Below are 18,308 nucleotides of genomic sequence, written 5' to 3' on the forward strand. Positions count from 1 at the left end.
CAGCCAGGCTGTGAGTGTGGGTGTGTGCAGAGAGCCGTGGCTGAGAAAAGATAAGGCTGAGTGAGTGTGTGTGTGTGATGAGCCATTACGTCACTATGACCAGGAAGAAAAAAATGGAAAAAGAAAAATCTCCAACGAGGCGTTCTGGGGCAGCATAGACAGGTCTTTTCTGTGTTAGAGTTTTACTCGCTACAGGGTGTACTTTGAGGGTTTGTGACTTTGCAGACCGTTAACATGCAGAAAAACCTACATAACACACAAGGGGACGGGTAATAACCGGAAAAGCATGACATGGGACCTTTAAAGTGCTGATTGCGCAGTTAGTTTTACCCTGTAAGCTTTAATTAATATGTGGTTTTTGGATTAAAATCCCTGCTGCATGATTTGTAATAATGAATAAAGTAACAACATCTCACCATTGGTTGGGAAAATCTCAGGTTCTGGTTCTGGTTCTGGTGTAAACTCTACGATGGGTTCAGGCTCCCAGACCGTCTCGGGCTCGGGCTCTGGAACCTCAGCCGATTCTGGGACAGGTTCTGGTTCTGATACTGGTTCGGGCTCTGGGACAGGTTCGGGTTCCCATACTGGTTCAGGTTCTGGGACAGGTTCGGGTTCGAATACTGGTTCTGGTTCGGGGACAGGTTCGGGTTCCGACACTGGCTCTGGTGCAGGTTCTGGTGCTGCAGCTACTTCTGGTGCTGCAACGGGTTCAGGTACAATCTCTAGTACTGGTTCAGGTTCTGGTACTTTAACTGGTTCAGGAGCAGGCTCTGGTGCTTTAATTGGTTCAGGAGCAGGCTCTGGTGCTTTAATTGGTTCAGGAGCAGGCTCTGGTGCTTTAATTGGTTCTGGTGCTGGTACTGGAGCAGGCTGGAAAGACACAACATTTGAAAACAGTTAACTACTGTCAGAGATAAAAGGGAAATTACGAAAACATTTCTGGCCTGATTTTCATAAAACCTGCCGGAAGGTAGCAAGGTAGCATGAGTTAAGGAAGAGCTCATTAAAATATAAAGCGGATCGGTATGGCTATTGATACATTTTTAAGTGTTTCTCCAACTTCACGTGGTTCTTGTGAATTTTCCCAGTCAGGAAGTTTTTAACGATTGTTCAAACTTCACCTGAATGCAGCACAAATGCCAAATCTTGTAACGTTACCCTGGTGAGAAATATTGTGTGTTTTTTCCCAGTTTTCTATAACCATGTGAAATAAGACCCACGATAAGCCGGTTTGAGTAACGGTTTTAAGATCTTAAAATAATTCATTATTTTCTAGTTAAACTTTCAGTTAAATACAAACCACAAGTGTCTTCTTACAAAATGTCAGAAACTTGTCCAGCCACCGGCATCTTCTCCGATACCAGTGCATCCCTAAATATATCCTCAGTGGAGGTCCCTGTGATCATATTAACGTGTGACCTCTGACCTCTGACAGACCAACGCTGCGTGGAAGGACATGCTGTCAGCGGCAGATCCTCGCTGAGGGTCCGCCGCCTGCCACTGACTTCAGGACAAATGAAAGCCTCTCCAGTGTCTGCCGCCCTCCTCTCCTCGACACCCGACAGCTCTCATATTTATATTTATCTGTCTTTTCAACAGGAGACCTCCCTGCTCCTCCACACAGACCCATCTGTCCGTGTCTTTTTGTAAAGTGCTGAGTTTGAAGAGATTGACACTGGAGAGGCAGATCGAGTGTCTCCATCAGGAGTGTCAGGATGAACATGTGACTAAATCAGGATTCTAAAGCCCTACATTCGAGTATTGGAAAGCAATCTAGATCAGTAAACCCTAAATCAAGATTAAGAAACCCAAAATTAGGTTAACAATCATTAAATCAAGGTGATAATTTACTAAATCAAGATTTTAAAACACTAAATCATGATCGCATATTAAAATAATAATGAGATACAAAGTCAAAGTAGTATAATACTTAATCATGATTATGAAACACACAAAAATGAAAGTAAAATTCTAAATCATTATTACGTGAGACAAAATCTAAGTTTTTAAAACTAAAACATGATTAGAAGTTATTAAGTCAGGAATAAAAAATTGACTATAAAACATCAAATCAATATAACAAAATATGAACTCAAGATTATGAGATGCTCGTAATGATACATTTCTAAATAATGATTTCAAGATACTTAATACAAATGTTAGAATACAAAATGAAGATTACAGAATACAAAATCAAGATTATTTTATTAAAAAAATTGGATTACAAGATACAAAATAATCTTATATTATTCAAAATCATGATTATAAAATACGAAATCAAGATTACGATACCAAATAAAGAGGATTTTATAAACATTTATGATAAAAAAATACAAAAAAAGTTCACTCAAGATTATAAAACACTTCACAAAGACTACAGGCTGACTCAGTACAGGCCCACATGTGGCAGTGACAGTGAATGCATCGTGACTGTATCAGAGCACTCGTGCCGGCCACTCTCTTAATCCCACAGCCCCCCTCCCTCACTCCCTCTAAATGGATTGGCATCCGTTTAGCACAAAACACTTCCCTTCCTCTGCCTCTGAATTCCTGAGCCATGAAACACCAAAATAATCTCATCACCAAAGACTTGCTGTGTTCTGGATCACTGTGCTAAATGCAGAGTCATTAACTCATTCTGTGAGTCAGCATGATGATAGACTTTGAGATTATAGAGGATCATTATTATAGGATACCAAATCAAGATAGTGAGATTGGAAATCAAGATTGCAATGTACTAATTCAAGAATATGAGATACTGAACCAAGACAATGTGACTAATGTGCTGCTTTATCAACATGATGTGATGCATATTTAGGGATATAAATACAAAACTTAAGATGATCACAATAGTAAAATATCAGATTAAGATCATGAGATACTCAATTAAGATTATATCAAACCAAATCATCATTATATAATAGAAAAGTATGATCACAAGATTCTAAATCCAAATTCTATAACAATAATTTCATTTAATACTGAATCCTGATTACGAGATGATAAATCATGCCTGTATAATGTTAAATCATGATTTCCAGAGAGTAAATGAAGACTATATAATACAAAATCATGATTAAGAGAAACTAAATCATTATTATTTAAGACAGAATCATGATTACAAGACATTAAATCAATATTACTTGAATACTTAAATCACTAAATCATGATTAAAATATATAACTAAAGATTATACCAAACTAAATCATGATAACAAGTTTACTAAATGAATATCATACCTTACTAAATCATGATAAGATATTAAATCAAGATTATACCGTACTAAATGATGATACGTGATAATAAATCAAAATGATACCATAAATAATTCATGATTACAAGATACTAAATCAAGATTATATTATAAGAAAACCATCCTTACAAATTACAAAATCATGATTATGAGATACTTGATCAAGATTATGAAATGCTATACAACAACACATAAACTACACTAAATCAACATTTCAAATGACTGATTGTGATGCCCCTGTGGGTTCATCTGTAGAGGGTGTGGCTGTACTGTGTCCAGCCTTGATTGCAGTAACTCAGGGCACCTGGGTCTGGTGCCCTGCAGCTACTTAAAGCCTCTATGCTCCTCTCTGTCTTCCCTCTGCTTTCCCCTACAGCCACCCGGTTCTGTTGAGTATGCTATTAGTTACTTCAGTTGCTTTACTTTGTGCACCTCAACACCCTCACACATACATGTCCATGCAACCCTCACCCTGCATTTACACTACTGATACCACTGACGTCCACACCTCATGCTTTACATACTTTGCACTTAAATTAATTTGGTTAATTTGAATTACTTGCTTAAATAAACATATTTTGTTAACCTTCGATATGGTGCGTCTCCTCTTTGTTGTGGCCTTTTGAGCCAGGTCATAACAGATGGGGGCTCGTTCTACGGGTTATTTGTAGAAAGTTTGGTTAAAAGTTTGTGTAGTGCTCAGGGACCTATGACCGTGTCCTACGCAATTTGTTCTGGCCTCGGTTAAAGCGCGATGTTGCCAGTTATGTTAAAGCATGCCACATATGCCAGCTCACTGGTAAACCAAGTCAGGTGGTTAAGCCTGCTCCCCTCAGTCCCATTCCAGCCCTTGGCCAACCCTTTGAGCATAGATTGTGTGGGGCCGTTGCCTCCATCTAAGTCCGGTTGTGCGTACATGTTAACTATAATGTGCCAGACTACAAGGTATCCTGCAGGGTTTCCCTTGCGGTCCATTTCAGTGAAGCCAGTAGTTAGGGCTCTAACCCAGTTCATTTCCACATTTGGTATCCCACGTGTGATTCAAAGCGACCAGGGTACGAATTTCACTTCCCATATGTTCAAGCAGATCCTGCAGCAGTTGGGGGTGAGGCATAACCGTGCATCGGCCTACCATGCCCAAAGCTAGGGGGCGCTGGAGCGGTTTCATCAAACATTGAAGTCCATGCTGCGTGCTTATGGTATGGAGATGGGGAGGGACTGGGAGGAGGGACTTCCATGGCTCATGTTGGCATCCATGGAAGTCGTTCAGGAAAGTACAGGGTTCAGCCCTAATGATTTTGTCTTTGGGCATACGGTGCGTGGTCAGTTAGCGGTTCTCCAGGATGGGTTGGTTGAGAGTGAGCCACCTAAGAACTTAGTGGACTATGTACATGGCTTTCGTCATCGCCTGTATGTAGCGGTGGAAATGGCAAGGAAAAATGTTGCTGGTGCTCAGGCTAATATGAAGAGACTCTATGACCGTGAATTCATTCCAGGGGATCAGGTGTTAGCTCTAATGCCACTGCAGGTCTCACCATTCCAAGCTAAGTTTGCCGGCCCGTACACTGTTGAAAGTAAAGTTTCAGATCAAAACTACTTGATTGCTACTCCAAATCGGAGGAAGTCGTCTCAACTGTGTCATGTCAATCTTCTTAAACCGAACTATGCTCGTGATACTGTTGGGGATAGCTGCATGGCTCAAAATGTGATTGATGGCCCCATAATGATGGTTGATTCTGTGCTTTCAGGTCCAGGATTTGGGTTGGCTGATGAGTGTGATGTTAAGGCGCCAGATGAACCTGTCATGTGTGGTAGGCTGAAGAATTCGGAGTCGTTATGCCAGTTGGACCTCTTGTTGAGTCACTTACCTGCATCACAGAGAGCCGAGTTGGCGGCTCTAATCGGGAAGTTTGTGGCACTGTTCGGCGATACGCCATCGCGCACGACTCTCGTGGAGCATGATATCGACGTGGGGGACAGTCCCCCAATCAAGCAGCGATTTTATTGTTGCCCTGCGGATAAGCGTAGGGTACTGGAGGCTGAGGTCCAGTACATGTTGGACAATCAGATTGCAGTACAGTCGTCCTCCAGTTGGGCGTTGCCTAGCCTACTGGTTGGCAAATCAGATGGGTCTCCGCGGTTTTGTAAAGACTACCGTAAGGTTAATAAGGTGACAAAAGCAGATTCCTACCCGTTACCACGGATGGAGGATTGTATTGACTTGGTGGGTTCTGCTAGATTTGTCAGTAAATTTGATTGTTAAAGGGGTACTGGCAAGTTCCTTTGACAGCGCGTGCGCAAAAGATTTCAGCGTTTGTTACACCTTTCGGTCTGTATGAATATACAGTGATGAGTTTTGGGCTTCGTAATGCGCCGGCGACGTTTCAGCGCCTCATGAACATGGTGGTAGCAGGTCTTGAGGGTGTTGCTGTTTATCTTGACGACGTTGTTGTGTTTAGTGACACATGGGATGACCACATCCAACGCATTGGTGCTCTGTTCTGTCGCCTGGCTGAGGCGCATCTCACTGTCAACCTGGCCAAGTGTGAGTTCGCTAGGGCGTCAGTGACGTACCTTGGCCGGGTGGTCGGACAGGGGCAAGTTCGTCCGGTAGACGCGAAGGTGCGGGCCGTTTTGCAGTTTCCTGTGCCCACTACTAAGAAGGAACTCATGTGGTTTCTAGGTCTGGTCGGGTACTATCGCGCCTTTTGTAAGAACTTCTCAACAGTGGTTGCTCGCCTGACTGATTTACTGAAGGGTACAGTCAAGTTTGTTTGGTCTGACCAGAGTCAGGTGGCATTTGAGAATGTGAGGACTCTGTTGTGCTGTGCTCCGGTTCTCGCTGCGCCGCGCCAGGATGAGCCGTTAGGTTGACGCTAGTCATGTTGGGGCGGGTGCGGTTTTGCTGCAGGAGGTGGAAGGGGTTGATAGGTCAGTTTGCTATTTCTCAAAGAAGTTTAATTCGTACTAACTCAACTATTCGACAATCGAAAAGGAGGCATTGGCCTTAATCTGGGCCCTCCAGCACTTTGAGGTGTATGTGGGTTTTGGGAGTAGCCCAGTTGTAGTTTATACCGACCATAACCCCCTTACCTTCCTCTGTTCACTCAGCTGTCCGAACCGGCGGTTGATGAGGTGGGCCCTGTTTCTGCAGTCCTATAGTTTGGACATTCGACACATTACGGGCAAGGACAATGTTGTGGCGGATGCTCTCTCTATGCTCCTTTCTGTCTCCTCTCTGCTTTCCCCTACAGCCACCCGGTTCTGTTGAGTATGCTATTAGTTACTTCAGTTGCTTTACTTTGTGCACCTCAACACCCTCACACATACATGTCCATGCAACCCTCACCCTGCATTTACACTACTGATACCACTGACGTCCACACCTCATGCTTTACCTACTTTGCACTTAAATTCATTTGGTTAATTTGAATTACTTGCTTAAATAAACATATGTTGTTAACCTTTGATATGGTGTGTCTCCTCTTTGTTGTGGCCTTTTGAGCCAGGTCATAACACTGATCAAGATTTTAAAACCCTTCACATAGTCAGAGACTACAGGCTTGATACTATGGGTACTTGTAAATGTCTATAACTATGTAAATGTATCCTGTAAATATAATGTATGATGTCCTTTATTGTTTTATGTTTCATGTGGAACCTATATGCTGCAGGTCTCCCTTGAAAAAGAGATCTATGATCTCAATGGGACCAATCTGGTTAAATAAAGGTTTGAAATTAAATGAAATTAAATGACAGGCCCACAGGTGGCCGTGACAGTGAATGCATCCTGACTCTATCACAGCACTCGTGCCAGCCGCTCTTAATCCCACAGCCCCCCCTCCCTCACTCCCTCTAACTGGATTGGCATCCGTTCAGCACGAAACACTTCCCTTCCTCTGAATACCTCAGCCATGAAACACCAAAATAATCTGATGACCAAAGAGCCAAAGACTTGCTGTGTTCTGGATCACTGTGCTAAATGCAGTCATTAACTCATTCTGTGAGTCAGCATGAGGATAAATTGTTCTCTTGGCCAAAACCAAAGCCCACTGCTGTCGTCTTTAATTGGTCGAATATGTTTGTTTTGGACGAGTAAAGCATGAGCTCATCGGGGGCTGCATATTCTTTCAGCCGATGACCTTTGGATGAGTCAAAAAAGCAACATTAGAGCCAATTAAGGATTATCATGTCTGCCAGGAAAAGTTATACTGATAAGATATTTATGAAATATATGAAAATCTATAAAATATTTAAGGTAAATAAATCCACATTTTAAGATATAATAGAATGACATGACAAGCTAAGATCAGAAAACACAAAATCTATATTGTATTATGAAATCAGGATAATTCGATACTAAATAAAATCAAAATACATATTATAGGATTCTGAATTGTGATTATATAATACTAAATCATGATAATGGGCTACTACATTAAGATTAAATGATACTTGATCATGATTATACGTGACTTAATCTAAATGAATTAATCTAAATGAAATAAAGATCAGGAAATATTAAATCAAAATTGGATATTAGAAAATCATGATTACACGAAGCAATATCAAGATATAATTATAAATCATGATTATGCTTAATCAACATTATATCATACAAAATCATGACTACAATGTGCTGAATCAGGATTAGATAATACAAAATCATGATTACAAGATACTAAATCAAGATTAGAAAATACAAAATCATGATTACAAGGTGCTTAATCAAGATTTTTAGAGAACAAAATCATGATTACAAGATACTAAATCTAGATTATACAATACAAAATCAGGATTACAAGATACTAAATCAAGATTAGATAATAACAAATCATGATTACAAGATACTAAATCAAGATTAGATCATACAAAATCATGATTGCTAGGTGCAAAATCAAGATTATAGAGAACAAAATCATAATAATAAGATACTAAAGCAAGATTATATAATACAAAATCATGATTACTAGATACTAAATCAAGATTATATATTTTAAAAATCCTGATTAGAAGATACTAGATGAAGATTAGAAAATACAAAATCATGATTACAAGATGCTAAATCAAGATTCTTGCTTTGATAAGCCCTGCTCACTGTGGCCTTCCCGACCTCTGGTAGTTTATCCTGGTAAATCTATCCTGATCGGTAACATTACACTGAGAGATCCACTCATAAAATCCATTTTAGCTCTGTAACACTCGGGGGCCAAGGACGGGCGTCACACCTCCTGCAAACCTGATGCCCCTTTCCCACCAAAGCAGTTCCTAATAAAAAACTCACTTATAAAAAGTGAGGCAACACTAACCAGGCAAAGTGGTTAGTGTTGCCCGGTTCAACCAGTTTGAAGAGCAGCACAGTGCCTCAGACATTTTCCTGTTTTTTTATTTTTTTTTATAGCAGCTATCGGGTCGAATCAGTGCATGGGCTACACAAGTAAAATCATAAAGGAAAATATGCCGGTAAATTATGCCTGTAGAAAAACGTACTATGCCACAAGAACAAACAGTCAAGATAGTCAGATTAGCTTCGGTTGCTATGATAACATCCCCTGACTAATACAAGAGAAATCTTAATAACAGCATTTTGATACCAAAGAGGGACAATTCAGACTGAAACACATTCATTTACGGGGATCAGGGATATGCATTAGTTGCTTGTGTGACAGTCTACAGTGAATACTTTCCAGCGGCCGCTGCCGTGAGTTAACGGGAGAATAAACGCTGGTGGACGAGCAGCACTGCAGCGGTCGGTAAATGCCGCTGAACCACATTAATAAACAATGAACCAATGCCCTCTGGGGAAGAGTATAACGTTGTAGAAATCGTTCTTTAATTTAATCTGGCTTCGTATGATTACAGCACAACGAGCATCAACCCGATGCAGTCCCCCATTGTTGTAGTTGTGACCGGCAATGCTTTTTTTACATTTGGAATATAGGACTTTTAAGGGGGTGTGTCCTTTCTAAATACTACCTTTACCACCGTTGTTGAGGTATAAAGACAATGAAGTTGTAAAGTAGATAATCTGTGGCTTTAAACCCCACTACATCTAAATGTAACACTGGAGATATTTTGCTGAGGTACAAATACCAAACTGACAGTTGTTGTGTCCGAGGTTACTGTTCTGCTTCTCTGTCTTATCACAGACTCATTTGTTCCCTCAGCTCTCTTACTTCACCTTGATTTATGAGAGAGACAACAAGACCATTCTGTTCTTTGCAGGGAAAACATCGGCAATGATTTTCTTTGGGATTGTTTGCAGGGAAATTGCTTAAGGGCAACATCTGCAGACTGTCTGGAACACTATCTGCAGGGAAACTTCTTAATGACTGTCTGCAGGGAACTTCTGAAAGATTGTCTGCAGGGAACATCTGCAAGACTGTCTGCAGGGAACATCTGCATGATCACATGTTACTAAACTGTCTGCAGGGAACATCTGCAGGACTGTCTGCAGGGAACATCTGCATGATAACATGTTACTAAACTGTCTGCAGGGAACATCTGCAGGACTGTCTGCAGGGAACATCTGAAGTGACCTTCTGCAGGATTGTTTGCAGGAAAAAGTCTGAAGGACTATCTGCAGGGACTGTTTGCAGGGACTGTCTGCAGGGACTGTTTGCAGGGACTGTTTGCAGGGACTGTTTGCATGGACTGTCTGCAGGGACTGTTTGCAGGGACTGTCTGCAGGGACTGTTTGCAGGGACTGTTTGCATGGACTGCTGTCGAAATTGTTACCTCAGTAAAAGTATGGAAGTTGGTGGTTTTTTTATTCTATATTTTGAAATGGCTAAAAGATTTGAGTCAGGACGTTTAGATCTAAAGTTATCGGAGAAACAAGCTGAGCTAACGTTAGCGTCTGCCGAAAAGCATGCAGGGAGAATCTCTGATTTGTTACTTGAAACTGCTTTATTCACCTTTTAATCAAAGGAGAGGATGAGAATTCTGCTTAGTTATGACTTTTGTTATTGTTTTGTTTGAAATACTTATTAGAGACATATAATTACATAATGTGCATTTCTAGATTTAAAACTGAAAAATAATTACATTTTTTGTGCTCCATCAGAAACTGTTATTTCTCTAAAGTGCTGCTGTTGGCTACAGTGGGATGTGGGCAACCTTTAAATACTGTCACTATTCTTTTCCCGTTTAATACTGTACACTATGTGTTCATTGTGGCCAAAGCACAAAAAAGGATGTTCTCGGGCTTGTGCATTGGAAACAGGGTGTGGTGAAGAGGGGGAAATCACAGAGGGGGAATTAGCTGCGATGCTTTGATATGAAGCCATTGTTATGCCAGCCAACATTTCTGAGGCAGGGAAATACCAGCAGAAATGTGTCAGAAATAACAGCTCTATGAGTCCATGACACACTCCTGTTCACAGTCTGATGAAGCCCAAAGAGACGAGGGGTCTGTGAATGCAACACAGGCCAAACCCACTGCATGACTCAGGGTGAAAACAGCTGAATCATGAGAAGTAATAAGAGATGGTGGATGTGTGTTATGCGATTTATCATTTCAGAATTTTGGTTCATATTTATTTTGTGGGCCACTATAAAAAATGGGAACTATGACAAAAGAGGGATTTAAAAGAAAACACACACCCAGCTACCTCCACATCTGTTCTGGACAGAAAACAGCTGCTCTGAGTCCTTCCTCCCTTCAAACCTGCACGAATGTGTGAGCACTCACATGTCCATGTATGGAGAGCCAGCAGCACTGTGCTCATTTACCAAGAATGAGGAGGGAGGAGAAATGATAAACAGACCAACACTTTTATATCCAGACCGTATCCCTAATTTCTACAAAACAGCACATATTTTCACCCATAATAAAATCCATGTCCTATTGTACGTCCAGCAACAGTTTAACACTGCGATTTTCTTGTCAGAGATTCTTCTTTAAAGAAGCCTAATTTTATCTAACTATCATAATAAAATATTGACTAGTAAAAACGGCACCAAATCAGTCTCAAATTTTTAAAAAGTGCTGCAAGTTTCTGTACAAATTAAATCTAACTGAAAATGTATTAAAGAATATTTTAATGTTTCTAACGTGTTTCACTATGTGCAACAGATTTGCATATTATTATTATTATTTGTATTATTACTTATTTTAGTTTTAGGACCGGATCAATGTGGATATTCTGTCTGACTTTGCATTCAATCGAAGTTTCAATTCAAGTAAAGTCAAATGAGCAATCGATTCATAAATATATTCACATCATATGTTTTCCATTTCCTTCAATTCATTTCTTTCAGTCCTACAGGACTTTGACCTTTTGTCTATTTATATATTTAAAACAATTTATGAATCATGATCTACTTGACAAAGATATAAAAAGGTCCAAATGATATTATATATTATATGAAGGATTGACTGTATCTCTAGTTAAATGTTCAATTCATATGAGTTATATGTGTGGGGCCTTTCTTGTTGCCGGGTGGAGGGTACACCCTGTAGGGAACAGACAAGTGGACAGCTGTAACTTTAGGAGGAGGATCAGGGCAACATACTAAGCACATAAATGTCAGGGAGCCAGATTGGGCTCGGCTCTGATGGCAGGGATACGTGAGGCATGCAGAGCTGTCAGTCTGAGACAGGAAGCTGAGAACAGCCTGAGCCAAAGGGAGGAACACATGCAAGCTCCTTTTACTTGGATACTTTTATTCAATTTACAATCAAAACATGTACCATCAAAATTCAATGAGGATGTGATTTCAGACAGAAGTCAAGAAAAAAATAGCTTTTCATTTCTAATTTCTAGCTAGTTTTGATGAAATTACAAGTGTTACTGATTTAAAATGGCTTTTGTTACTGTCACAATAATTGTGTATACCTTACCTTCGCCTTTTCTTTTTACACAGAGACAAGGCAGTTTCATAATTTGTTTTACTGAATAACCTTAATCTGAGTACATTGGCCCTGATAGTGCTTTGTTTTGTGTACAACCCTATATCATATCATATGATATCCAATGTATCTAACATGTATCTAACATGTCACATGTTTCAAGTTGAGTAACATGTAACCGCACAACTTCATTTATTTACTTTTTTTTCAAAATGTCCAAGGTAACATGCAGGACATTTATTTATTTCATTTGTTTTCACTATTATAATTATTATAATCATAATTACTGTTATTATCATCATCTAATTTGTATTAGCTGTTTTCATTCAAAATGAATAATATTTATTGGGAGCTATCAGTGGGGATATGACTGACTTTGCATTGAATTAATTGAGTTTTAAACTAAATAAATCATAAAACTATGAGAAATAATTGACTTTGTGTGACGGTGACGTTACCGGCTGACTCCCACACAGCTTCAGTCATCACCGACGAACAACAGCCTCTGTGTTTTCACTCCCTGAGGTCACAATCACAGACACTTCCTTTATGTGCACATTTACACAAAGTGAAAATATACCATTCTGCTGCTGCAGCAAGGGCAGAAGAATGGACCCTGGGCACAGACATGAAGAACTAACAGTCGTTTTGCCTGTTTTGATTGTCGTTTTGTGTGTCTTTGTAGTAGTTAATGTCTTTGTAGTTGTCTTATGTCACTATTTGTAGTTGTTTGGGGTCTTAGGTCATTTTTGTTGGATTTTAATTGGTCAAATATAAGCAAAATTCATAGTATCTTTTTTAAATATTGCCTTTTCGAGTGATTTAACGTGACATTTGATGTTGGGTATCTTTGAAGTCATTTTTTGTTGCTTTCTAGATGTTTTCTGTGTCTTTCTGTGTTGTTGCATTGTGACTCTTTGTAGCCTCTTTGACTCTTTGTGGTTGCCAACTCTCTTTGTGGAATTGTTTGGTGTCTCTTTGAAGTATGTTATGGCCCTCCTTGTAGTGATTTTGTTTTTAATGTAATGTGTCTTTGTTGTTGAGTGTCTGTTTGAAGTAATTGTATTTTTATTCTGTATTTGTTTTATGTATCTTTGTAGTTGTTTTTTCTCTGTGCTTAGTTTGTGTCTCTGTTGTTTTGCATCATTTTGTTGTCTTTTGTCTTTTTGTAGTTGTTTGGTGTCTCTTTTAGAAATGTATGTTTGCCTTGAAGTTGTTTTGTATTTCTTATTGTCATTTTGTGTGCCTTTTTTATCGTGCTTCTGTGAAGTCATTTTGTTTTTTTCTCTGTATTCGTTATGTGTCTCTTTTAAGTTGTTTACCCTCCTTGTGTAGTCATTTTGTGTGGAGAACTTTCACGCCGCATATTAAGAATTTAACCAATCTTGTTGTGCGTAACAGGTTGATGAGAATTATAAAACAACAACACAGAGGCTCTGTGTCCAAACCAAAACAGCAAACCTCATTACGAGAGCCCTAGACATAACATATTCACACAGGAGTTTAACACTGTGTGTTCAGCCTGAATCAGCCGGATGAAATTACCCATGTGTCAAACATCACATGAAGCCATGTGAAGGCGTCATGCCCAATTTAGCCTTCATGTTGCCCCCAAATATAGACGCCCAGTCTATCGCATGTTACAGCAGCGGTGGGCACATTCCTCAGGCATTTTAAAGGTCAAACAACGTCTGCAGACTTACTGTGTTCTTCTACTGCTGCCATATGAAACTGATTTGCATTTTAACATCAGGAGCACAAAACATAAAGTATGCCACTGTGTGCACAAGCAAATCTAGTCATCAACTGCTGCATGAAGAAAAAAGAAGATGACTTTATTTGGGCATCATCAACCATAAAGAGGCCAACATTTACGACTAGAGAGACAAGCTTCGACCTGAGGATGCAAATTTCAAAGAACTTCCTCAATCGATTTCGGGATGAGTTAACAATGAAGAGCCGCTGCACACACAGGGCAAGTTTTGGCATAATAACAGTGTTTTTATCGTCTCACGTGTCCCGCAAATGCTGCCAAACATAAACCGGTTTGAGAAATATAGTTAGACAGGATGATTTAACATGAAAATACAGCTTATTGTCAATAATTGTATATATTCAAGCAAAAAACTAAACAGAAAAGCTCAATTTTTTTCCTAAGCTTTCATAGTGGAAATGATATGTCAATTAATCAATAACGTTTATATATATATATGTGTGTTTTTTTTTGTTGCAATTCAACTTATGCTAACAAGTTCAAAATGATAAATTCGATAGAAATGCTATACAGAGTAAAATATAACAGCCACGAATAACTATCTTCTTTTTTGGAATAATTACTTTTCTTGATAAACTTTAAAAAATAAAATGGAAAACGTAAATATTAATCAGTAATCAAGTATTAAATGTCCCAAATATGGCTAGTATATAATGAAAATAATATCTAACATTGCAGAAGTTTGAACCAGAGATTGGTCTGGCGGTTAAGTCCTTCAAATAACTTGAATATTATTCGGCTTTATCGTTTTTATTTTAATACTGTTGGAAAGCAAACCTGTTTATAGCGTTATCTCTGTTAGCATTAGTGGTGCTTTCCACTGTCTGACAATACAATGCTAACATGCTAATGTTTAGCAAAAATAAGGTTATCCATGTTAGCATGCTAACATTAGCTAATAAATATTGCACGTAAAGTCATTAGTTCTTTAGGACTTTGCTCATTATCCAAAGAAATTGTCTCATTCAAATGTAGACTTGATGATTAGAGCTGCAAAAAGTATTTGGCTCATGCAGAGAGGGAGTACTCGAGTCCTGGACTCGGACTCGAGTGCTGATTTTCGGGACTCGTGACTCGACCTCGCGCACTGATTGAGGCGACTCGGACTTGGACTCGTGAATTCTCGCGCACGATGACTTGGACTCGGACTCGTGAATTCTCGCGTACGATGACTTGGACTCGGACTCGTGAATTTTCCCCCCCGCGATGACTCGGACTCGACTTGTACATTGACGCTCCGACTTGGACTCGAGCAAGTTTTCTCTGGAGTCTGATGTCCTCTATCCTGGCGTGTGCACCTGCGAGGCGAGTTCACGTACTGGGCCCCGCTATTCCAGTCTAGAGATGTCTAGAGACACACCCCGCATCGTGCTGTATGCTTTCACACATTCTGCTTCCACATTGGAAAAGAGCAGCACAAAATGCTCGTTATGTGGAAAAAAGATTGAAGAGAAGGCTCTGTAACACATTACTCTAAGGATCGAGTTCAGATATATAGGCTGTCTTGAACACTATCATCCGAGTAATGTGATCTAATCAATAAATAAAGATTCAGCCGATAACACGAAAGCACATGGCTACTTAACATGCAGAATGTCCATTTTGCATGCTAAGTAGCCATGTGCTTTCTGGGGCTTAATCTTTATTGATAGAATTTAAACATTCACTATAATAATTGTAGTGTCCCCGGCTGAATGATGGTCAGACTCTCCAACTGATGGTATCTGTTTATTGCACACCCTTGCTTGTATACAATCATTACCAACGTAAGAGCTTGTGCCCTTATCAACCAGATGCTAAAAACCGAATGCAACTATTTAGTATATGTTAATTTATTCGTCATCTATCCGTCATTATACATGTGTGTTTACACTGCTCCGTTGTCCATTGACTTTCGGTAAAAGTTCCTTCAAAATAAGAGTCCCGATCTTATTACAATCAAAATAAAAGTGCAAAATGAAAACTTTACCATAAGAAAATATTGGCATACAAATGTAATCACTTCACTAAAAGGTAACTCATTTTAAATATAGTTAGAAATATTAAAGGTCATTTACAATAATAATATTAATATTAGTAATAAGCTTTATATTTGTATAACACCTATTACAAGAATTGTAGCCAAACTGGCTTCACAGCAGTTCAATAGACACATTAGTATAACATGACAGGATAAAAGCAATGTAGAGGAGCAGCTACATTTCAACAAATATATCCACGAAGATTAACACATGAAGACTTGTGACTCGGACTCTTCTTGGGTGACTCGGACTTGGACTCGGACTTGAACACAGGTAATGATGACTCGGACTCGACTCGGACTCGAATCGGACACTCCTTGAGTGACTCGGACTTGGACTCCGAGTCGGAGTCGGACTTGGACTTGGACTCGGACTCGACTACGACTCTCCCTAGGTGACTCGGACTTGGACTCGGACTCGAAGAGTGGTGACTCGAGAGTGACTTGGACTCGTGAATTGGTGACTTGACTACAACACTGGGCTCATGGATATGTCTATAGAAAAATAACCGATAAATTATTTTGAAAACGGTTTCCTGCAGGAAAGTCTTTAATTGAGTTTTTAGCCTCTCTCTGGGTTGTGGACTAAGAACAAAAGACATTAGAGACAACACCTTGGAACAAACGTTTTTCCAAAAAACGAATCTTTAGATTAATCAGTTTATATCAGAATAAAAGTCAGAGGAAACACTAATTTCATCACAATGCATCCCGTAGTTGGTTAGTGCACAGTGCACAGCAGTATTTTGATGTTGTTACTGTATGTGCAGTATATTTGCAGTGTGAACCAAAAGCATTACTAAAAAATTAGTTATTTAATATGTACCTTTTGTCCTACAATATGGAAGAGTTAACGCATTTAATTATTAAATCTCGTAATTTATCTTTGCTTTCTTTTTTTTCTTTTTCCTATGTAATCTTATCCCTTTGTTCCCTGTTTTTTAATGTTTGTATTTCTTCTTCCCAGTGTAAAGGAGGGGGCGTGTCTAGGTGGTGTTACTCATTACTTAAAGGTAGGGTAGGTAAGTTTGAGAAACCAGCTCGAGATACACTTTTTGTTATATTCCATGGAATGCTCTTAACATCCCGATAGCAATGAATATCTTAAGTGCTTTGACAAAAAATCCATAAAGAAATGTCATCTGTGGAAGCCGTAATACTGTAAAAAGTACGACCAATCATTTTAGCCGGCCCGGCTAAAATAACTGGATGGCCTACCTGCCTGTCAGCCTTCCATCTGTGCACAAACTTATCTCGTGCCCTCATTGGTCATGTGCGCGTTCGTGTGTGTTGGAGGAGGGGCTCTATAAGGAAGTGGCAGATTTTCTCCGGTTGTGTATTTTCAAATTCTAGCGATCTCGAGCCGGTTTCTCAAACTTACCTACCCTACCTTTAAGTTACACGGTAACTTAACAATTGATTTGTCAAACTAACCTGCACAATCATATGAAAACTAAGGCTTAATGTAACATTTCTTTCTTTATTATATCACCTGGAACATCATAGCTGAGTATTGTTAACACATTTTTCCAAATATGGATTGATCAGTTAATTTATTTGAGTTCAACCAAAATGCTGAATTCCTCTCCAATGTCAATGCATACTCATTATATTTGCATTTCTACTGCAAGTCATCAAAAAGTAAGGAATCTACACCTTTTGTAATGTCAATTTCCTTTTTTTGTACATTCAAATACATTACAAATTTCTATATATAGGCCTGTTGTTTTATCTAATTAATGCTAAAAAACAGTTAAAAAATATGTTATTAATGATATTTTACCAATATGTATAGTCAGCAAAACCTTTAAGTTATGTAAAGGTCATGCCCCATTGTTATGTATAGCAAATACATTTATTTATAAAAATATAAAAATGCTTATTTTTTTATTTCACTTTGTACATGTTTCCAAGCCTATATTTGACTTGATATGTATACTTTGCAAAAATGTCTGGATGAATAACGTTCTTTTAAGTAAAATAATTGATACTTAATATTTTTTATGAAAAAAAAAAAGCAAGTTTCTGTTAACTTTAACCATGGGATGATTGGTTATTTTAAACACCAAAAGAGTGAAACCATCTTACCTTCACTTTGACCGGAGCAGGCTCGGATCTGGTCGGTTGTCCCAGGGCTCTGGACGGAGGGATGTCGTCTCCGTAGCCGACTTTGGGCTTCTTCTTAGCGACTGCGGAGGCGTCGGGCTTCTTGTTCAGATACGATGAAGCGAAATAAATGGCGACTGCGGTGAAAAGGAGTGCGGGGATGATGATGGCCGGGTCCAGGTCCATGATGGAGGATTTACGAAAGAAATATTAAAGAGAAAAAGTTACAAACGTGAGTTCGGTGTGCTAACCAGGCTGCAGTCACACACACACTGAGCTGCATCCCGCCTCCAAACACAAT

General features: G+C 39.2%; 1 protein-coding gene across 3 annotated transcripts in view; it reads right to left on the minus strand.

The window, feature by feature from the left end:
- The window catches only part of si:ch73-366l1.5 (FILIA-N KH-like domain-containing protein), a 32,409-nt gene extending 14,111 nt beyond the window's left edge, over window positions 1-18,298 (minus strand). For all 3 annotated transcript variants that reach the window (XM_034144096.1, XM_034144098.1, XM_034144097.1), the window contains exons 1-2: window positions 17,990-18,298; window positions 417-870 (exon numbers count right to left, since the gene is read on the minus strand). In XM_034144096.1, the coding sequence (XP_033999987.1) occupies window positions 417-870; window positions 17,990-18,193 (658 nt within the window). In that variant the 5' untranslated portion in view covers window positions 18,194-18,298. The remainder of the gene's footprint in view (window positions 1-416; window positions 871-17,989) is intronic.
- Between the last annotated feature and the right edge of the window lie 10 nt (window positions 18,299-18,308).

The sequence above is a fragment of the Trematomus bernacchii genome, unplaced genomic scaffold (genome assembly GCF_902827165.1).
Source record: "Trematomus bernacchii unplaced genomic scaffold, fTreBer1.1, whole genome shotgun sequence".
Lineage (NCBI taxonomy): Eukaryota > Metazoa > Chordata > Actinopteri > Perciformes > Nototheniidae > Trematomus > Trematomus bernacchii.